A 19805-nucleotide genomic window follows, 5' to 3' on the forward strand; every position below is an offset into this window, starting at 1 on the left:
TGTACAACAGGGAGGCATGTTGTATTTGTCTAAGTCATGAGCTGGTTAAAAAAGGACTAGGACTCTATTCCACTGGTCGTTGGTACAGTAAAAGTTGAGAAACGATGTACTATAGTATACTGCCTATGTTCTGTGTCAGTAGCATTACTGTGTAAGTAGTCACAGGACGTTGGGCATTATATAAATGTGCAATGCGCCACCATTACAAATGTACCATATAAAAGGTACTATATTACAATACATACTACGTCATTTTTTGAATGTGTTGTAATATTGTACATTTCTATAATGCACAACATCCCTGTTGTATTGTTTTACACTGAACAAAAATATATAAACGGAACATGTAAAGTGTTGGTCCCATGTTTCATGAGCTGAAATAAAAGATCCCAGAAATCTTCCATAAGAACAAAAATCTTATTTCTCTAAAATGTTGTGCACACATTTTTAACATCCCTGTTTCTCCTTTGTCAAGATAATCCATCCACCTATCAGGTGTGGCATAGCAAGAAGCTGATTAAACAGCATGATCATTACACAGGTGGACCTTGTGCTGGGGACAATAAAGAGCTACTCTAAAATGTGCTCTTTTGTCACACAACACAATGCCACAGATATCAAGTTTTGAGGGAGCGTGCAATTGGCATGCTGACTGCAGGAATGTCCACCAGAGCTGTTTCCAGATATTTTAATGTTAATTTCTCTACCAGAAGCCACCTCCAACATTTCTTTTAGAGAATTTGGCAGTACGTCCAATTGGCCTCAACCGCAGACCACGTGTAGCCACGCCAGCCCAGGACCTTCACATCCACTTCTTCAACTGCAGGATGTTCTGAGGGTGGGGTGGACTGTGAAGATATACAAAAATGATGCATCATCACAGTCCTTAGTGTGCCATGTTTTTTTTTCTTCTTCTCTTTACTCAGATTTTACTGTGCTAGCTTGAATTACCTGATGTGGAAGAGTTAAATGTGTTCATGGCTCTGTGTACTGAACAAAAATATAAACGCAACATGCAACAATTTCAAAGATTTTACTGAGTTACAGTTCATATAAGGAAATCTGTCAAATTAAATAAATTAAGAGAAATATGCTTTTTGTGCGTATGTAAATTTCTTTGGGGATTTCTTTATCTCAGCTCATGAAACATGGGACCAACACACTTTACATGTTGCGTTTTTATATTTTTGTTCAGTATAGTATTCGGGTTTTCCGAGCCTCTGTTCTGGACTTTGGGACTGAAGAGAACTCTAATGGCACGTCTTGTGGTATAAGTATGGGTGTCTGAGCTGTGTGAACAGACAGTTCAAACGCATCAATACCTCTCACAGTGACGAGTCGTGATGCAGTCAATCTGTCATTCATTACAGTGAGATGGAAATTCATTCAGAGGTTCAAAAGACCCTCTGGTAAGCCATGTCTGCACTATATCCTTCCTCCCCTTCCTCGCTCCTCCCATTGTTCTACTTAGTTTGGCCCTCTGCCCTCTTCAAGACAATTCTTGGATGTGTCCATGCAGTTGCTAGGTGACTGGGTGGCAGTGTGTGTGTGTGTGTGTTCTATTGCCACTGAATAGGAGCACTGTTTCTTTCTGCTGAACCTGTGTTATGCCCACAGTTCTGGCGAGGACAGGCCGTATTTTCTAAGCAGCTCACATCACCCCACCTCCTGCCAAGCCCCTGCTTTCACAAGAATGTCCTGAAACTCCTGTAGCCACATGTTTGCCATGATACCCTGAAGGGAATCTTATGCCAAACGACTGTTTTTGATATACATTTTTTCCAAAAAGATAAAGCACAGTTGAAATAATCAGGAAACCTCATTCAGTTTTAGCCGACCTGTCCCATCACCATGGCTGACAAACTAATATCTTATTGCAGACCATTCCGCTGCTATTACCCTATTCTAATAGTTAACTGTTAACGAGTGGTATAATTGGGGTAATTGATCTCTATCAACAGTGATGTTATGCTGCTGGGCAATGTTGACCCTCACATCCAGGACCGTGCATGGTTCTTTGACTGACGTTCAACCCCTCCCTACTCTCTCTGTGTTCTCTCTTTTCAGGAAATCCCAGAGGCAGAGAGGAAGGACCCCAATGAGTTGGTCGGTGAGTACACAAACAGACAAACGTGTTTAAGACACAGACACAATACAATACAAACTTGGGGTGAAATATTTAGACTGCGGCCATCAGCCGTTATATGCTCAGACTGTTACATTTATAATGCTATGGTCTAAATCAGGGGTTCTCAACTCTTACTCTGTGAGGTCCAGAGCCTGCTGGTTTTATGTTTTACCTGATAATTAATTGCACACACCTGGTGTCCCAAGTCTAAATCCCCAGTTAGACGGGAACAATGAAAAAGTGCAGTGGAACTGGCTTCGAGGTCTCGAGTTGCATTTGAGGGGTCTAAATAATGATTAACTACTATAGATAGCTAGCAGTACTAGGGTTGGGCGAATTCAACCTATGTCCATTCGTGATTATGTACCTATAAAGCGTTGACATACCAGGGGTACTCAACCTGGGGTCTGCGGCCAACCGAAACAGAATTGCCTTTTCAGAGACGCACGCGATTTAACTTCTCTAAAATGTACACCGTTTTTCCTGGCTTTAAACCCGATACAATTTTCTATCAACTTTTGAAATTGGGATTGAATCAACATAAAAGCCCCTTTCAGTGCAAAAACCCCCAAATCTAACTCCGACTGAGTTGGTGATTGTGTTGTAGGCTTAGGAGCGCATCTGAGAAGGCTTGTTCTATTTTAAGGGCACAAGGGGCTTTTCTTCCATCACCCATGATCGAAGAGTAGCCTAGATATGCATTTTAGATCAGAGCAGAGCCACTTGTAGACACGTGTACATTTGTTGATATTCTTTGGTAGTTAGTTACAAGCCCAGTTCTAACTCATTTTTGGTCAGAAATTAGGGAGTGTTTGCTTGACCACAACTAGAAATGTTTATCTTAGTCAAGCGAGTCAGAGCTTTTTTTTTGTCTTAACTGTGTCTATTGAAACTGGAGTAAAGGTTGAAGTGATATTGATGAAAGACTTAAGTCGTGGCTCAAATGGCGCTTACAGCCCTTAATTTAGCAAATTAGTAGGCCATATCAACTGCAAACATTTCTGTAATCAGCGCTTTCTTTCCCAGCTGTTAACTAGGATGACTTGCAGAGCTCTTTATGGCCATTGCAAATCATGTGAAAGACGCATACCCCTCTTACTAACATTACATTATTGTTGCATTACACGGAACCCACACCGGCTGTGTGCCATCGTGCATAAATGTATTTTGTCCCCCCCACACCAAATGCGATCACGACACGCAGGTTAAAATATCAAAACAAACTCTGAACCAATTATATTAATTTGGGGACAGGTCGAGAAGCATTAAACATTGATGGCAATTTAGCTAGTTAGCTTGCACTTGCTAGCTAATTTGTCCTATTTAGCTAGCTTGCTGTTGCTAGCTAATTTGTCCTGGGATATATTGAGTTATTTTACCTGAAATGCACAAGGTCCTCTATGCCGCCAATTTATCCACACACAAAACGGTCAACCGAATCGTTTCTAGTCATCTCTCCTCCTTCCAGGCCTTTTCTTCTCTTGACTTTATATTGCGATTGGCAACTTTCATAAATGAGGTGCATTACTGCCACTGACCTCGTTCGTCTTTCAGTCACCCACGTGGGTATAACCAATGAGGAGATGTCACGTGGGTACCTGCTTCTATAAACCAATGAGGAGATGGGAGAGGCAGGACTTGGAGCGCTATCTGCGTCAGAAATATAACTGATTTCTATTTTAGACCTTGGCAACGCAGACGCAATAATTGAATAACACAGATTTCTAAATTAATTTTGCTGCACTCGTGCACACGACGTGAGAGGTTTAGTCAGCCTGTTAGGTAGGCCTATCTGTAAAAAAAAAAAATGTATGATGATAATTGGGACCTGTTGCAATAAGGCACGAGAACCTGAAGATTATCGTGTAATAACTCCCGACTAAAGGGCGGTCCATACCAAGGACAATAACTATAACGACAAAGAAAAAAGCTAATTCAAGTGAACATTAGCGTTCACACTACAACAATAACTACAAAAAGAGAACGGTAAGGAGAGATATAGTTTGGATCACTTTCAGAGGGTTTTTTTTTTCTTTTTTTTGTCCCTCTGACGATAAAACATTTGACAATCAATCAAATACCTGGTAATGACCACCTGACTACTGTAAAAAGTATTGGATATTGAAAACATTGTTCATTACATTTCTATTTGTCTATTAAAGTTTAAATCTGCAACATATTTACAATAAATAAAGCAACGGCATTAAATAATTCTGCATCACCATTCCCCCCCAGATTTGCACACAGTAATTGTTTCATTCACCCACAGACATTACATGCACCAACACTGGGACACATAGTACATAAGGCAGATTGTTTAATTTTATTCCTAAGAGTTGTGTGACTGGTCAGATTTGCAGTGAAGAGAATTAGTGACCTACAAATGTATCAATTTGAGATGTTAAAAGAACTTGAAAATGACATTCCTGAAGAAACTTTGTGGACTCAGCTGGCTAAAAACATTTCCAAAGTATTTCCATGGTATTACTAGCGTAGAGATGTCTTCAGAAAAAGAGCAACTTGCTCCTTACATCCTCCTCTACCACGGAGGTCAGGGGCTACCACGGAGGTCAGGGGCATATTTTAGGACTTTCCGAGGGCTCACAACACGTCAACATCTTTCGTTTTCTGGCTTTTCATGACACTCAATGTAAGCATTTAAAAAAAAGTAAATGAAGGATTGGCCTAATGTGAATATGCAGGACACGACAGAACAGTAACGCAGAGTACAGTAACGCAGAGTAAAATATCGTTAACAGTCAGAATCTATAAAACGTCTCATCGTCTGTCAATAGACCTTGTCTTTTTACTCCTCACCTGGTTGCTGCCACACACGCTTGATACCATCTGAACCAAATAAGTTTATATTGGTCTCATCAGACCACAGGACATGGTTCCAGTAATCCATGTCCTTAGTCTGCTTGTCTTCAGCAAACTGTTTGCGGGCTTTCTTGTGCATCATCTTTAGAAGAGGCTTCCTTCTGGGACGACAGCCATGCAGACCAATTTGATGCAGTGTACGGCGTATAGTCTGAGCATTGACAGGCTGACCCCCCACCCCTTCAACCTCTGCAGCAATGCTGACAGCACTCATACGTCTATTTCCCAAAGACAACCTCTAGATATGATGCTGAGCACGTGCACTCAACTTCTTTGGTCAACCATGGCGAGGCCTGTTCTCAGTGGAACCTGTCCAGTTAAACCGCTGTATGGTCTTGGCCAATTGGCAGCTCAATTTCAGGGTCTCGATCTTCTTATAGCCCAGGCCATCTTTATGTAGAGCAACAATTCATTTTTTTCAGATCCTCAGAGTTCTTTGCTATGAGGTGCCATGTTGAACTTCCAGTGACCAGTCAGTTTGAGGGAGTGTGAGAGCGATGACACCAAATTTAACACACCTGAGACCTTGTAACACTAACGAGTTACATGACACCGGGGAGGGGAAATGGCTAATTGGGCGCAAATTGGACATTTTCACTTAGGGGTGTACTCACTTTTGTTGCCAGTAGTTTAGACATTAATGGCTGTGTGTTGAGTTATTTTGAGGGGACAGCAAATTTACACTGTTATACAAGCTGTACACTCACTACTTTACATTGTAGCAAAGTGTCATTTCTTTAGTGTTGTCACATGAAAAGATATACTCAAATATTTACGAAATTGTGAGGGGTGTACTCACTTGTGATATACTGTACATATGAGATGAGTACTGTAGGATATGTAAACATTATATAAAGTGGCATTGTTTAAAGGGAATAGTGATACATTTATTACATCCAGTTTTAATGATTAAGTGGCTAGAGATTTGAGTCAGTATGTTGGCAGCAGCCACTCAATGTTAGTGGTGGCTGTTTAACAGTCTGATGGCCTTGAGATAGAAGCTGTTTTTCAGTCTCTCAGGCCCTGCTTTGATGCACCAGTACTGACCTTGCCTTTAGGATGATAGCGGGGTGAATTGGCAGTGGCTCGAGTGGTTGTTGTCCTTGATGATCTTTTTGGCCTTCCTGTGACATCGGGTGGTGTAGGTGTCCTGGAGGGCAGGTAGTTTGCCCCCCGGTGATGCGTTGTGGAGACTGCACAACCCTATGGAGAGCCTTACGGTTGTGGGCGGAGCAGTTGCCGTACCAGGCGGTGATACAGCCCGACAGGATGCTTTCGATTGTGCATCTGTAAAAATTTGAGTGTTTTTGGTGACAAGCCAAAAATTATAGGGATAAAAAAAAAAGGGTTTTGTAAATCCTGGTGGATTGTAGTCGGATATTTTAAATAATTCTGAAAACAAATGTAGTTAGTCATAATAGAACATCAAAATTGCATTCACGGGAACAAAATAAAATGTGCAACACAAACAGTGTACAGAAACAAAATCTAGTCATTAGAAGCCAACACAGCCACACGCAACTTAGCATTAATGTTTTATTTAACTAGGCAAGTCAGTTAAGAACAAATTCTTATTTACAATGATGGTCTAGGAACAGTGGGTTAACTGCCTGTTCAGGGGCAGAACGACAGATTTGTACCTTGTCAGCTCGGGGGTTTGAACTTGCAACCTTCCGGTTACTAGTCCAACACGGCAGGCAGGGTAGCCACTAGGGGTAGCCCTATAATTAAGCAACAATCATTTCATTGTAATGCAGTTTTACTTTTTAACAGCAGTGATTTTTTTTGTAAGAGGATGTGCATGTTTATTTTGCATGCTGGTAGCCTAGAACAACTGCTATGGAAGTGAATGTGCACTACTGCCATAGTCTGTAGTAAAAGCATTTAGATTCTCTAAATTAGGGACCCCCTCTGATAGCTATAGGACTGCAGAGACTGTCTCAAATGTTTGCTTTTAATGACCTAGCAAATTCCATGACTTGGAGGTGAGAAAGCACAATTCTTCGTTTTTTTGTTGTATTGATATTGTCATTTCACCCCAATAACCTCCAAATGGCCCTACTCCTGAAACGAAACAGTTAATTGGGCCAGATAAGCTGAATTTGGCTCGGCCCGAGTACCAGTTGTCACTATGACAATAAACTCACCCTGAAAGCACTGAGTGGTCTGTGGTGTACCACGTTATTAATAGGCCTACAGTGTGCAGTAGGGTGCGTTGATCAGTTGATTGACAGGTGTACTGCCGAATGATAAACGGTCTGCTGGTGTGGATGCTTGCCAAACATTAAGTTGTATATTGCTTTTTGCTTTTATAAAGTGGTTGCCAACATATTTAAAGAAAAAGGATTAACGACATGTTTTCATTAACTAAATTAGTAAATTCTGTTTATTTCATCCTTCCACCAAATTATATAGTTTGGGCAAAAGCCAGTAGTTAGTTCTGAAGTTGCTAACCAAATAGGCTGGTCGTTAATGATATTCTCATGTTTTGACTCGTTCATTCCACGTTTCTTTGCTAAACAAATCCTTGGCATGTAGCTAGCTAGCAGAGGCCCAATAATGACGAAAGACAAGAACTTAAAAAAGAAGGATTTAATATTTTATTAATAGGCAACAACTAGCTGATTTGTCGGGTCAATAAGATGGTTATAGAGGATAGCTAGGCTAACGTTACTTCTCCTTTGCTAGCTAGCCAACTAAAGCTAACACACAATCACATCAAGCAGCTGAAAGGACAGCAACCTATGTGCATTTTCATTTGTTTTACCTTGGATATGTCACTTAATGATCTTGATTAAATGCATTATTTTGTGGAGGAAAAAACACTGCTTCAGTTAGGGATTCAATTTCGTTTTAACATTCACACCCCTATTTTCAACCTCATGCGGTGATTTATTTAAATTTTATTTCCCGACCCCGTATGGATAATTTATTTCTTAATAAGCTTAAACCTGATTAAACTTAGATTTTTCTATAGGCTATTGATAGTTTGTTTGTTCTCTCTCATTATTAGTCCTCTGGCTACCTTAATTTTGGGGGGCAATTCAAACAACTTTTTGAAATGGAACTCTGTTACGTTCATTGTTGAAAAAGCCATGTATAAAATGTTTTAAAGCGTAACGTTAGCCTATAGCCCAAAGTCATATTCATAGCCTATCGAATGGAGAGAGAGCGAAGGGAATATTGCCAACGTTTTTTTAAACCGCTAGACAAAGGATAGCTAAGAATTGTCTGTTTATAAAAACTTAAAACAAATGAAAAGGTTTAGGATATAGCCTAATGCCCATGCAACTGGCAGAGAGAGGGAAACAATATTTTCTGACTGGACATTTTGTTCTGCTTTGGTGGAATTCTCCGCTCTGTCTGGCCTACATTATTCTCTTGCGTTCTGTATATAACATATTTATTTAAATAGTCTAGAGCAAATAGGAATGTGTCACTTGTCCCTGCTGTGCACTGCGAAAACGCCAGTCAAGTTCACAATCGACGATGGCTATCAATCATCGGCGATAGACGATGCTGTCGTGATATCGCCCAACCCTAAGCAGTACAATACGTCTTTGTTTGTCTTCAGACGGGGTAATTCAGGTTATAAATGTGCCACAGGAAACGGTCATACACCCGTTGGGCCTGTGAGTCATGTGGTCAACTTATACTCACTTGCAGGTACACAAGCGGTGGGCGTTGGGGCAGCATTAGCTGACGGAAGGTGTGTGTGTGTGTGTGTGTGCGTGCGTGCGTGTGCGTGCTCAGAGCTAGGCAGGATATGAGTGTAACAAAAGCAGCAGGACGGCAGGAGAGAACAGGGAGTGGCCCTGGCTGATACACACTGCCCTACAGTGTTAGGCCATAAAACAGTAGTATGTACCCATCGTACCTTCACTTCCTCTACTGTGTATACTAGAGCCTGCTAATGCCAAAATAGAATGTCATACATGCTCTGTATAACCCCACCCCTTCGCCACATTACTCCCAACAAAACAGACGGGGAAATTGACAAAGCTTTTTGAAAAACACAGCCACTGTCCAGTGTCTTCACTCTGACTCATCATCATGGCCTGAGACTGTCACTGTACATTCCATCCCTGGGCCCATTCTGTTCCACTGGGTCGGCTTCTGTTAGGAGGAAATGTCACAGAGTTCTGGTCTAAAGGTCTCACGCAGTGCCAGGCCAGCAAGCAGCATGAAGATGGGCTTTGTCTGTTTAATGGTGGGAGTTGAATTGTCTGGCTGGCTGTTGAATGAGCCTTGAGCTCTGTCGGCTTCCGCTCTGGTCGTCTGGCAGTGACCTCCACATGTCTCACTGCCTTTCTCAATGCTGGTTTGTCTCACTGTCTGCCTGCCTGCCTTTCAATGTCAATTTTTGCAGCTTTTCTGTGTGTATCTGCTGAATATAGACTACACTCTGGACTAGCCCATGCAGTTGCCATATTAGAGCATGCGCAGACCAGCTGGAGGGTGTGTTTACGGACATATTCAATCAATCCTTATCCCAGTCTGCTGTTCCCACATGCTTCAAGAGGGCCACCATTGTTCCTGTTCCCAAGAAAGCTAAGGTAACCCTGGGTCTCGACCCCGCCCTGTGCAACTGGGTACTGGAATTCCTGACGGGCCGCCCCCAAGTGGTGAGGGTAGGTAACAACATCTCCACCCCGCTGATCCTCAACACTGGGGCCCCACAAGGGTGCGTTCTGAGCCCTCTCCTGTAGGGCCCTCGGAGTGTTATGTCAGGAAAATAACCTCACACTTAACAAAACAAAACAAAGGAGATGATCGTGGACTTCAGGAAACAGCAGAGGGAGCACCCCTCTATCCACATCGACGGGACAGTAGTGGAAAGGGTAGTAAGTTTTAAGTTCCTCGGCGTACACATCATGGACAAACTGAATTGGTCCACCCACACAGACAGCGTGGTGAAGAAGGCGCAGCAGCGCCTCTTCAACCTCAGGAGGCTGAAGAAATTAGTCTTGTCACCAAAAACACTCACAAACCTTTACAGATGCACAATCGAGAGCATCCTGTCGGGCTGTATCACCGCCTGGTACGGCAACTGCTCCGCCCACAACCGTAAGGCTCTCCAGAGGGTAGTGAGGTTTGCACAACGCATCACCGGGGGCAAACTACCTGCCCTCTAGGACACCTACACCACCCGATGTCACAGGAAGGCCATAAAGATCATCAAGGATAACAACCACCCGAGCCACTGCCTGTTCACCCCGCTATCGTCCAGAAGGCGAGGTCGGTACAGGTGCATCAAAGCAGGGACCGAGAGACTGAAAAACAGCTTCTATCTCAAGGCCATCAGACTGTTAAACAGCCACCACTAACATTGAGTGGCTGCTGCCAACATACTGTCTCAACTCCAGCCACTTTAATAATGTGAACATTGATGAAAAATGTATCACTAGCCACTTTAAACAATGCCACTTCATATAATGTTTACATACCATACCCTACATTACTCATCTCATATGTATATACTGTACTCTATACCATCTACTGCATCTTGATGTAATACATGTATCACTACCACTTTAAACAATGCCACTTTTATATGTTTACATACCCTACATTACTCATCTCATATAACCAATACCATCTACTGCTTCTTGCCTATGCCGTTCTGTACCATCACTCATTCATATATTTTTATGTACATATTCTTAATTCATTTACACTTGTGTGTATAAGGTAGATGTTGTGAAATTGTTAGGTTAGATTACTCGTTGGTTATTACTGCATTGTCGGAACTAGAAGCACAAGCATTTCGCTACACTCGCATTAACATCTGATTACCATGTGTATGTGACAAATACGATTTGATTTATTGCTTTAAAAGCTTTGAACATCTTCCCAAAAAAATGTGTTCATATTAACGCACGGTTGCTTTAATTTTCCAAAGAAAATACTCTTATCTTGCTATATCAAACCCCTGTTCAAGCTACTGTTATTCAGAAGTAGCTTAAGGCAGGCCTAGTCAGAGGTGATCATGCAGGGCGGGGCCTCTTGTGGTTTAGAGGGAGCTGTGATTTCAGACTAGGGTTGAATATTTTCCTGGTATTTTAGAATGATGAATCACTTTTCCACCTGGGTAACCTGGTATTTCCTGCCAAAACTGAAAGTGTCATTCAAAAGCATATAGATAGATAGATTAGAGCTTTGATTGAAAATTCAAGCCTGATGCTACCTGAGCCTGATGAGCCATACATTAAATACATTATGAGCCCTACACTAGACATTTAATGAGCCCAAGCCTGAAAAATCCCAAATTATTGTGCCGTTATCCAATACATATATGATATATAGGCTATTATATATGTGAAAAATAGGCTATTGCACGACAGAAAAACATAGACACATAGATCTAGATCTAGATATAATAGCCTAGTGCCATCACACGTTAGCTCTTCTTTCAAACTACCCGTGAGTTATATTGGCTGCTGCATTTAACATTCAGCAAACAAGAGCTCGTGTCCCTTTTCTAATAGTCTATTGGAATAAGAAATTCTATTTAAAAAAAAACGATGTCCAGCAAGCTGTCCTCGTCTAGATTTTCCTGCATGGGACTCCAAGAGCTAAGGAGCGTTTTTAAAGGAGAGAAGCCAGGTGCGTGCGTATTGCTCAAGAGACGAGCAATAAGTTAGAAGCTTATTATGCGTAAACTGTCATTCATTAGCTAAATATAAGGCTAATAGTGCATTGAATTTATTACCTGAAGGAGGTAGGCTAGACTTGCTATATATATCAGTCTTTAACAGGATTATCTATTTTAGATGCAATTTGAATGGAAGTGAGAGGGAGAGAGAGAGAGAGAGAGGCTGCGAGAGAGTGCTTGTGCGTTCACTGATTTTCAACCAGCAATATTTGAGTGATGGGCTATTTTAAAACTCTGCAGCTGCAATTGGAAAAAATTAAATCTTTACCACTAGCACTTTGTGACATCTGCTGATGTAAAAAAAGGGCGTTATAAATACATTTGATTGATTTTTAAAAATAAGGCGACCTCCCAAAACCAGATGGAGATGTGTAAATTAGACACGCATTCTGTCTTTATATTACTGTGGCATAGACTATGCTGCAGCAATTTGTAGTCCTTCCTTTCACAAGAACAAAAAGTTACCATGATGAGATGATGGGTCTACATGTGTTGTGATCTGCGCTCCATATTGAGATGGGCTGTCTGTCCCCACCCTGAGCGTTGATGATTCATCATGCAAAGAGAAGGCCGCAGAGAAGCCAGATTTAGACATCGCATATAATTTAAGTTCCATTTCAGGCCATGCTTTTCATATAAATAATTTATTTGAATTGACCGGTTTCTCGCAGTTATGTCTTCCGGGAGTGGTTTTGGGTGATCAATCTTGGTAACGGGTTCCTGATATTCAACCCTAATCCGGATCACTATCACTGTACAGTATGTCTCCTATGTGCCTGTTGCCGCACACACACACATGGCAGCCTGTGTTCATGGAAAGCAACACATGCTCATGCTAGGGCCCTTGACTCGTCTGACGTGCCTGGTCAGGTTTTTCCCCACCCCAGGCCTTGGTATTTTCTATTGTTCATAAGTGTTCATGCAGCCAAGTGCAATATTTGTGTTTTAGTGTGTGCTTGTCACCGAGTACATCATTTACTCTGTTATGGTTTCTTTCTGTTTACTCTAGTGAGTGTGCGTGGACCCCTGTCTGTGCAAGTGTGTGTACTTTTTCTCAACCGTTTTAAAGCAGGGGTGTCGAACATGCGGGCCGGATCCAGGGGGAAATTAACTCAATATACTTTTAAAAATGACCTAAACCAAATTGAAACTGTGTAGAAATGATAATGGACCTATATTCCTGCAATTTCTTGAGCCATGTAACCACATGGGTCTAAATTAGACGTTACGCCAAATCCCATCTTGAAACTTTGAGATCAGGTTGGTTTCTGGGTCACGGTGCACAGTCAGGAGACCGACATTCATAGTTTGACTGTCCAGGTCGCTAATAATCACTAGACAGTCAAGGAGCATCGACAGTTCCAAAAACAATAGATAGAGGACAATGTTTAGCAAATTTTGACAGCGAGGATATATAACCAATTTTCAGTGTGGCCCTCCGGAGCTCGTTGACAAATGAATGCGGCCCCCGGGGCAAAATGAGTTCAACACCTCTGATTTAAAGCCTTATTAGATTGACGGTGCTGAGTGACTGTAAAATACTCTCCCGCTGAGGAGGCTCTAGTGACACTGAAGAATGCCTGGCCTGGAGTCAGAGAAAGGAGGGAAGAGTTGAAAAAAGTGGAGCCTTGTTTCTCTTCACAGGCCCCAACAGACACTCCCTGACTGGGTGTGGTGCCTAGGTCTCGTACCAGGACCAGATGCTCCGAACAAACAAACAAATACACACACACACAGAACAACTGTCAGCTTAGGAATGCACCAAACATGTTGATTCAATACTCACTGACTTTACAGACATAATTTCTGGGTTCACTTCTAAAGATAAAGAAGTAGCTGCTAGAATGTCACCGGCTTCCATACAGCATCTATATCTGTCTGTCGTCTGCTCCTCTGATTGGTTGTTTCTCTCTGTATCTCCGCCCCAGCTCTGTTCTCAGAGAAAGTGAGGAACATGTCACCCGACAAGATCCGGATTCCCCCTGAACCACCAGGGCGCTGCTCCAGTCACCTACAGGTACACACACCTGGGATTTGTCTTCCACTCACACCCCTACTTACCTTTAGTTATGTACTGTATCTTTACTTAACCATATTTCGACTCACCTGAACTTGCCTGTGCTATGTCACCACCACTCTTGCACATCTTACATACCTGTGAAATTCCTCTGTCTAAACTGGTCTGGTCACCTGGTCTAAACAACCATCACTTTCACATTTGTCACACTGGCCTGCAGTACCACCATAGTCAGCAGTGACACGGTAAGCTCTCTGTCAACAAGTAGCAGACTACTGGAGGGAGGACAGTAAGGGTGTAACGGCTCACCAAACCCACGGTTCGGTCGCTATTGCGGTTTTGGTTCACGGTTCGGTTTCTGCACAGCGGGGGGAAATGAAATGTAAACAGTTACTGTAGTTAATTTGAGTTTATTTAAGAAAATCCTAAGTTTTTGTATTGCTGATTCCACACATGATCATGAGTCATATAATGCCTGATGAGAGCACCATCAGGAATAACACTTTTGTATTTTCTTAATTGAAAACACACGATTACGCAACAGCACTATGTGCAATATATGTGTGAAATCAATATGTAAACATGGCTGAGACCTTGTATAGGCTTATGCCATAATGTTTTCTTACAAAGAGATACATTATGCACACTTGTGTGACTCGTAACAGGAGCGTGTGTCTGTAGCACGTACTTCTCATTTCCCACTCCGGTGTAAAATGATGGGCTGTCACTGTCAAGCAGCTCTCTGTAGCCCTGGAGGTCCATCCATCGCAACGCAGGCTGCATTAGCCAATTGACAACTTCATCTTTAGTTTGCTTCTATAGAGTGCGTAGTACCTGTTTGCTGAAATGGGTGCGGGTGGGTGAAGTTGGTAACGTGGCTCGAGCACTTTCACGAGGTGCTGAAACCCCCTATTCCTCTCAACGGCTGTGAGTGGGCGCATATCCATGGCTATAAACATACCTATCGCTCTTGTAATTTCTTTGGCCCAGTCAGAATTGGCCACGAAGGGCTGCTTGAATGAAGAGGGGAGACGAAGTTTTTTTTTTTTTCTTTTTTTTTTTTCTTGTTTCCGTCTTGCTCCGGTGGTAGGAATACTGGGGTGATGTTGGCATAAAAACATGCTTGAGGTGTTGGCCGCTGCATAGGCCAGTGCTTCCCTACTCCAGTCCTCTAGTACCACCAACAGCACACGTTGTTGTAGCCCCAGACAATAAACACCGGCTTCAACTCATTGAGGGTTTGATGATTAGTTGACAAGTTGAATCAGGTGTTCTTGTCTTGGGCAACAATAAGTGTGTACTGTCAGGGGTACTCGAGGACTGGAGTTGGAAACCACTGACATAGGTTATTCTTATTGAACAACGGTGACGTACTCACTCTGTCCATCGCCGTTGTAATCTACTGGGAAGCCAAAAATGTTCCCAAACTGGAGATTTAAATGATGGAAAATCCTCCTGGTTTATTGACCCCACCACTCGCCATCGTACAGAGCTAGTTCCACAAAAGGACCGTTTGAAATGCGCCAAGTAAGATTAGAATTTTGATTACAACGTGTGCATAGGCTCTAGTTTTAACGGAATTGCCGGAACAAAAAAAAATGATGCTCAAATTTACTTGAGGCACTGCAGCGTAGGCAGAGCCTATAGGCCTTGTGTTTTTATTTTGGGGATATATTTTTCATGTATTCATTCAGCGTCACAATGCGGACTGAACCAATGTCCACGTACCGAAAGGGTTGGTATGAACATGTGTACAGTTACACCCCTAGCAGACAGATACGGTGAGGGGGAAAAAGTATTTGATCCCCTGCTGATTTTGTTTGCCCACTGACAAAGAAATGATCAGTCTATAATTTTAATGGTAGTTTTATTTGAACAGTGAGAGACAGAATAACAACAAAACAATCCAGAAAAACACACATCAAAAATGTTATAAATTGATTTGCATTTTAAGGAGGGAAATAATTATTTGACCCCCTCTCAATCTGAAAGATTTCTGGCTCCCAGGTGTCTTTTATACAGGTAACGAGTTGAGATTAGGAGCACACTCTTAAAGGGAGTGCTCCTAATCTCATCTTGTTACCTGTATAAAAGACACCTGTCCACAGAAGCAATCAATCAATCAGATTCCAAACTCTCCACCATGGCCAAGACCAAAGAGCTCTCCAAGGATGTCAAGAACAAGATGGTAGACCTACACAAGGCTGGAATGGGCTACAAGACCATCGCCAAGCAGCTTGGTGAGAAGGTGACAGCAGTTGGTGCGATTATTCGCAAATGGAAGAAACACAAAAGAACTGTCAATATCCCTCGGCCTGGGGCTCCATGCAAGATCTCACCTCGTGGAGTTACAATGATCATGAGAACGGTGAGGAATCAGCCCAGAACTACATGAGAGGATCTTGTCAATGATCTCAAGGCAGCTGGGACCATAGTCACCAAGAAAACAATTGGTAACACACTATGCTGTGAAGGACTGAAATCCTGCAGCGCCCGCAAGGTCTCCCTGCTCAAGAAAGCACATATACATGCCTGTCTGAAGTTTGCCAATGAACATCTGAATGATTCAGAGGACAACTGGGTGAAAGTGTTGTGGTCAGATGAGACCAAAATTGAGCTCTTTGGCCTCAACTCACCGTGTTTGGAGGAGGAGGAATGCTGCCTATGACCCCTAGAATACCATCCCCACCGTCAAACATGGAGGTGGAAACATTATGCTTTGGGGGTGTTTTTCTGCTAAGGGGACAGGACAACTTCACCGCATCAAAGGGACGATGGACAGGGCCATGTGTACCGTCAAATCTTGGGTGAGAACCTCCTTCCCTCATCCAGGGCATTGAAAATGGGTTGTGGATGGGTATACCAGCATGACAAATGACCCAAAACACACGGCCAAGGCAACAAAGGAGTGGCTCAAGAAGAAGCACATTAAGGTCCTGGAGTGGCCTAGCCAGTCTCCAGACCTTAATCCCATAGAAAATCTGTGGAGGGAGCTGAAGGTTCGAGTTGCCAAACGTCAGCCTCGAAACCTTAATGACTTGGAGAAGATCTGCAAAGAGGAGTGGGACAAAATCCCTCCTGAGATGTGTGCAAACCTGGTGGCCAACTACAAGAAACGTCTGACCTCTGTGATTGCCAACAAGGGTTTTGCCACCAAGTACCTAGTCATGTTTTGCAGAGGGGTCAAATACTTATTTCCCTCATTAAAATGCAAATCAATTTATAACATTTTTGATGTGTGTTTTTGTGGATTTTTTTGTTGTTCTGTCTCTCACTGTTCAAATAAACCTCCCATTAAAATGATAGACTGAATTTCTTTGTCAGTGGGCAAACGTACAAAATCAGCAAGGCATCAAATACTTATTTCCCTCACTGTAAGTGTATGATGTACTGAAATTGGCGGGGTATGAGAACAGATAAGGTGTGTGTCTGAGATATTGGTTTCTAGGTTGTAAAATGCCCCTCCTGCCAAAGTCTGAGAAGAGTTCAATGCCAGCTGCCAGACAAGCAGTGTTCTGCAGTTGTTGGTAAATGTTCAAGAATGTTCCAGACTGTTGGAGAGCAGAATCCTCCAGTGGGAGAATAACATCAACATGTAGGAAGAGACAGACAAAACATCTCAGTGGTCAGCTCTCTGTCAATCAACATTCCATCCCTCTAGATACGGTCTCTCAATCCTTACACTGGTCCAAGGTTTTCCTCAGAAATAAGTTGGCATTCTCGGTAGACATTGCCATCATGCACAGATCTAGGATCAGCATATCCTTCCCAAATCTTAACCCTAACCATGAGGGAGAAATATGCAACACTTAGATCAATAAATGTAGGTGTTGAGGCAGGTGAAGATGAATGTTTTGGTGAGTAAACAGCTCAGCACTTTATAGCATTACCTCATGGTGTGCGCACACACTTACTTAATAGGCTAGCGGTTCAGAGAGTTGGACCAGTAACCAAAAGGTTGCTGGTTCAAATATTCCGTTCTGCCCTTGAGCAATGCAGTTAACCCACAACTGTTCCCCGGGAGCTGACGACGTCGACTGAAGGCAGCCCCCCGCACCTCTGATTCAGAGGGGTTGGGTTAAATATAGAAGACACATTTCGGGTGGAATTAAATCAGTTGTGCAACTGACGAGGTATATCCTTTCCCTTCTCTTAATTACCCCTCTATCAGGTGAATCACTGATGAATCACTACCTTGCCTCGGGCTGCAACTAACACCAGCACACACAGGAAGGGCTGGGGACAGTTAAGACTCAGGCCAATGAGTAGCCAGGGTGTGGTCTGTATTGTTTTAGTATGCCTCAATAATGGCCCTCATTATTACCATTGTATCTCAAAAAATAAACATCTCAATACTGTTGTCCTACTATTTGGCCTAATTGAACTGACTGTTTTGAGTACTGTAGATACAGTAGTGCAAAAACATTCCAATCCTCCATCTTGTCCGTTTTAAGGCTAATTTATCATTGTGGATACCCCTGGCTCCAGTTGACAGGCCCAGCTCCCTGCGTCTCCCAGGAGCCTGGTTGCCAAGTATTGCTCTGAGGTCTCAGAAACTGCAGACACACAATGGCTCCATTCAGAGCCCTGTCAGTCAGATATACAGAACCAGTCAGACGTTTGGACACCTACTCATTCAAGGGTTTCTCTTTATTTTCTACATTGTAGAATAATAGTGAAGTCATCAAAACTATGAAATAACATATATGGAGTCATGTAGCAACCAACAAAGTGTTAAACAAATCCAAAATATATTTTAGTTTCTTCAAAGTAGCCACCCTTTGCCTCAACCATCTTCACCTGGAATCCTTTTCCAACAGTCTTGAAGGAGTTCCCACACATGCTGAGCACTTGTTGGCTGTTTTTCCTTCACTCTGCGGTCCAACTCATCCCAAACCATCTCAATTGGGTTGAGGTCGGGTGATTGTGGTGGCCAGGTCATCTGATGCAGAACTCCATGACTCTCGTCTTGGTTTAATAGACCTTACACAGCATGGAGGTGTGTTGGGACATTGTCCTGTTGAAAAACACATGATAGTCCCACTAAGCGCAAACCAGGTGGGATGTCGTATCACTGCAGAATGCTGTAGTAGCAATACTGGTTAAGAGTGCCTTTAATTCTAAATGAATCACTGACAGTGTCCCCAGCAAAGCACCATCACACCTTCTCCATGCGTCATGGTGGGAACCATCCGTTCACCTACTCTGCGTCTCACAAAGACACGGCGGTTAAAAAACATCTCAAATTTGACTCAAAGGACAGATTCCCATTGGTCTAATATCCATTGCTCGTGTTTCTTGGCCCAAGCAAGTCTCTTCTTCTTATTGGTGTCCTTTAGTAGTGGTTTCTTTGCAACAATTCGACTGTGAAGGCCTGATTTACACAGTCTCCTCTGAACAGTTGTATTGAGATGTCTGTTACTTGAACTAATTTGGGCTGCAATCTGAGGTGCAATTAACTCTAATGAACTTATCCTCTGCAGCGGAGGTAACTCTGGGTCTTCCTTTCCTGTGGCGGTCCTCATGAGAGCCAGTTTCATCATAGTGCTTTATGTTTTTTGCGACTGCACTTGAAGAAAAGTTTAAAGTTCCTTCATGTCTTAAAGTAATGATGGACTGCTGTTTCTTTTTACTTATTTGAGCTTTTCTTGCCATAATATGGACTTATCCCTATTTGGTAAAAGACCATCTTCTGTACACCAGAATGCCAAGAGTGTGCAAAGCTGTCATCAAGGCAAAGGGTGGCTACTTTGAAGAATCTCAAATATATTTGGATTGTTTAACACTTTATTGGTTACTGAATGATTCCATATTTGTTATTTCATTTCGTTTTGATGTCTTCTATTATTCTACATTGTAGAAAATAGTACAAATGAAGAAGAACCCTGGAGTGAGTAGGTGTGTCCAAACTTTTGACTGGTTCTGTATGGGTCAAGGCTGGAGTAAAGACCCTGGCTTCAGCCTTTGCCAAGTTCAGCTGCCATGTTTCGCATCAGTTAACACACTGTAGGGGCTAAGCTAACTTGTTACGCCTCTCTACCAATTGACCAGTCATTTTGTGCTGTTCATACACTGGTAGGTTTGGAGGCCGGAGGTCGCAAGTTCAATTCCAGTTATGGACAACT

The 19805-nt window shown here is 42.6% G+C and overlaps 1 protein-coding gene across 5 annotated transcripts in view; it reads left to right on the forward strand.

The window, feature by feature from the left end:
- The window catches only part of LOC110498908 (SAP30 binding protein), a 45710-nt gene that overhangs the window by 12675 nt on the left and 13230 nt on the right, over positions 1-19805 (forward strand). For all 5 annotated transcript variants that reach the window (XM_036955710.1, XM_021575607.2, XM_021575608.2 and 2 more), the window contains exons 4-5: positions 2068-2110; positions 13592-13680. In XM_036955710.1, the coding sequence (XP_036811605.1) occupies positions 2068-2110; positions 13592-13680 (132 nt within the window). The remainder of the gene's footprint in view (positions 1-2067; positions 2111-13591; positions 13681-19805) is intronic.

This window comes from Oncorhynchus mykiss, chromosome 20, assembly GCF_013265735.2.
Source record: "Oncorhynchus mykiss isolate Arlee chromosome 20, USDA_OmykA_1.1, whole genome shotgun sequence".
Lineage (NCBI taxonomy): Eukaryota > Metazoa > Chordata > Actinopteri > Salmoniformes > Salmonidae > Oncorhynchus > Oncorhynchus mykiss.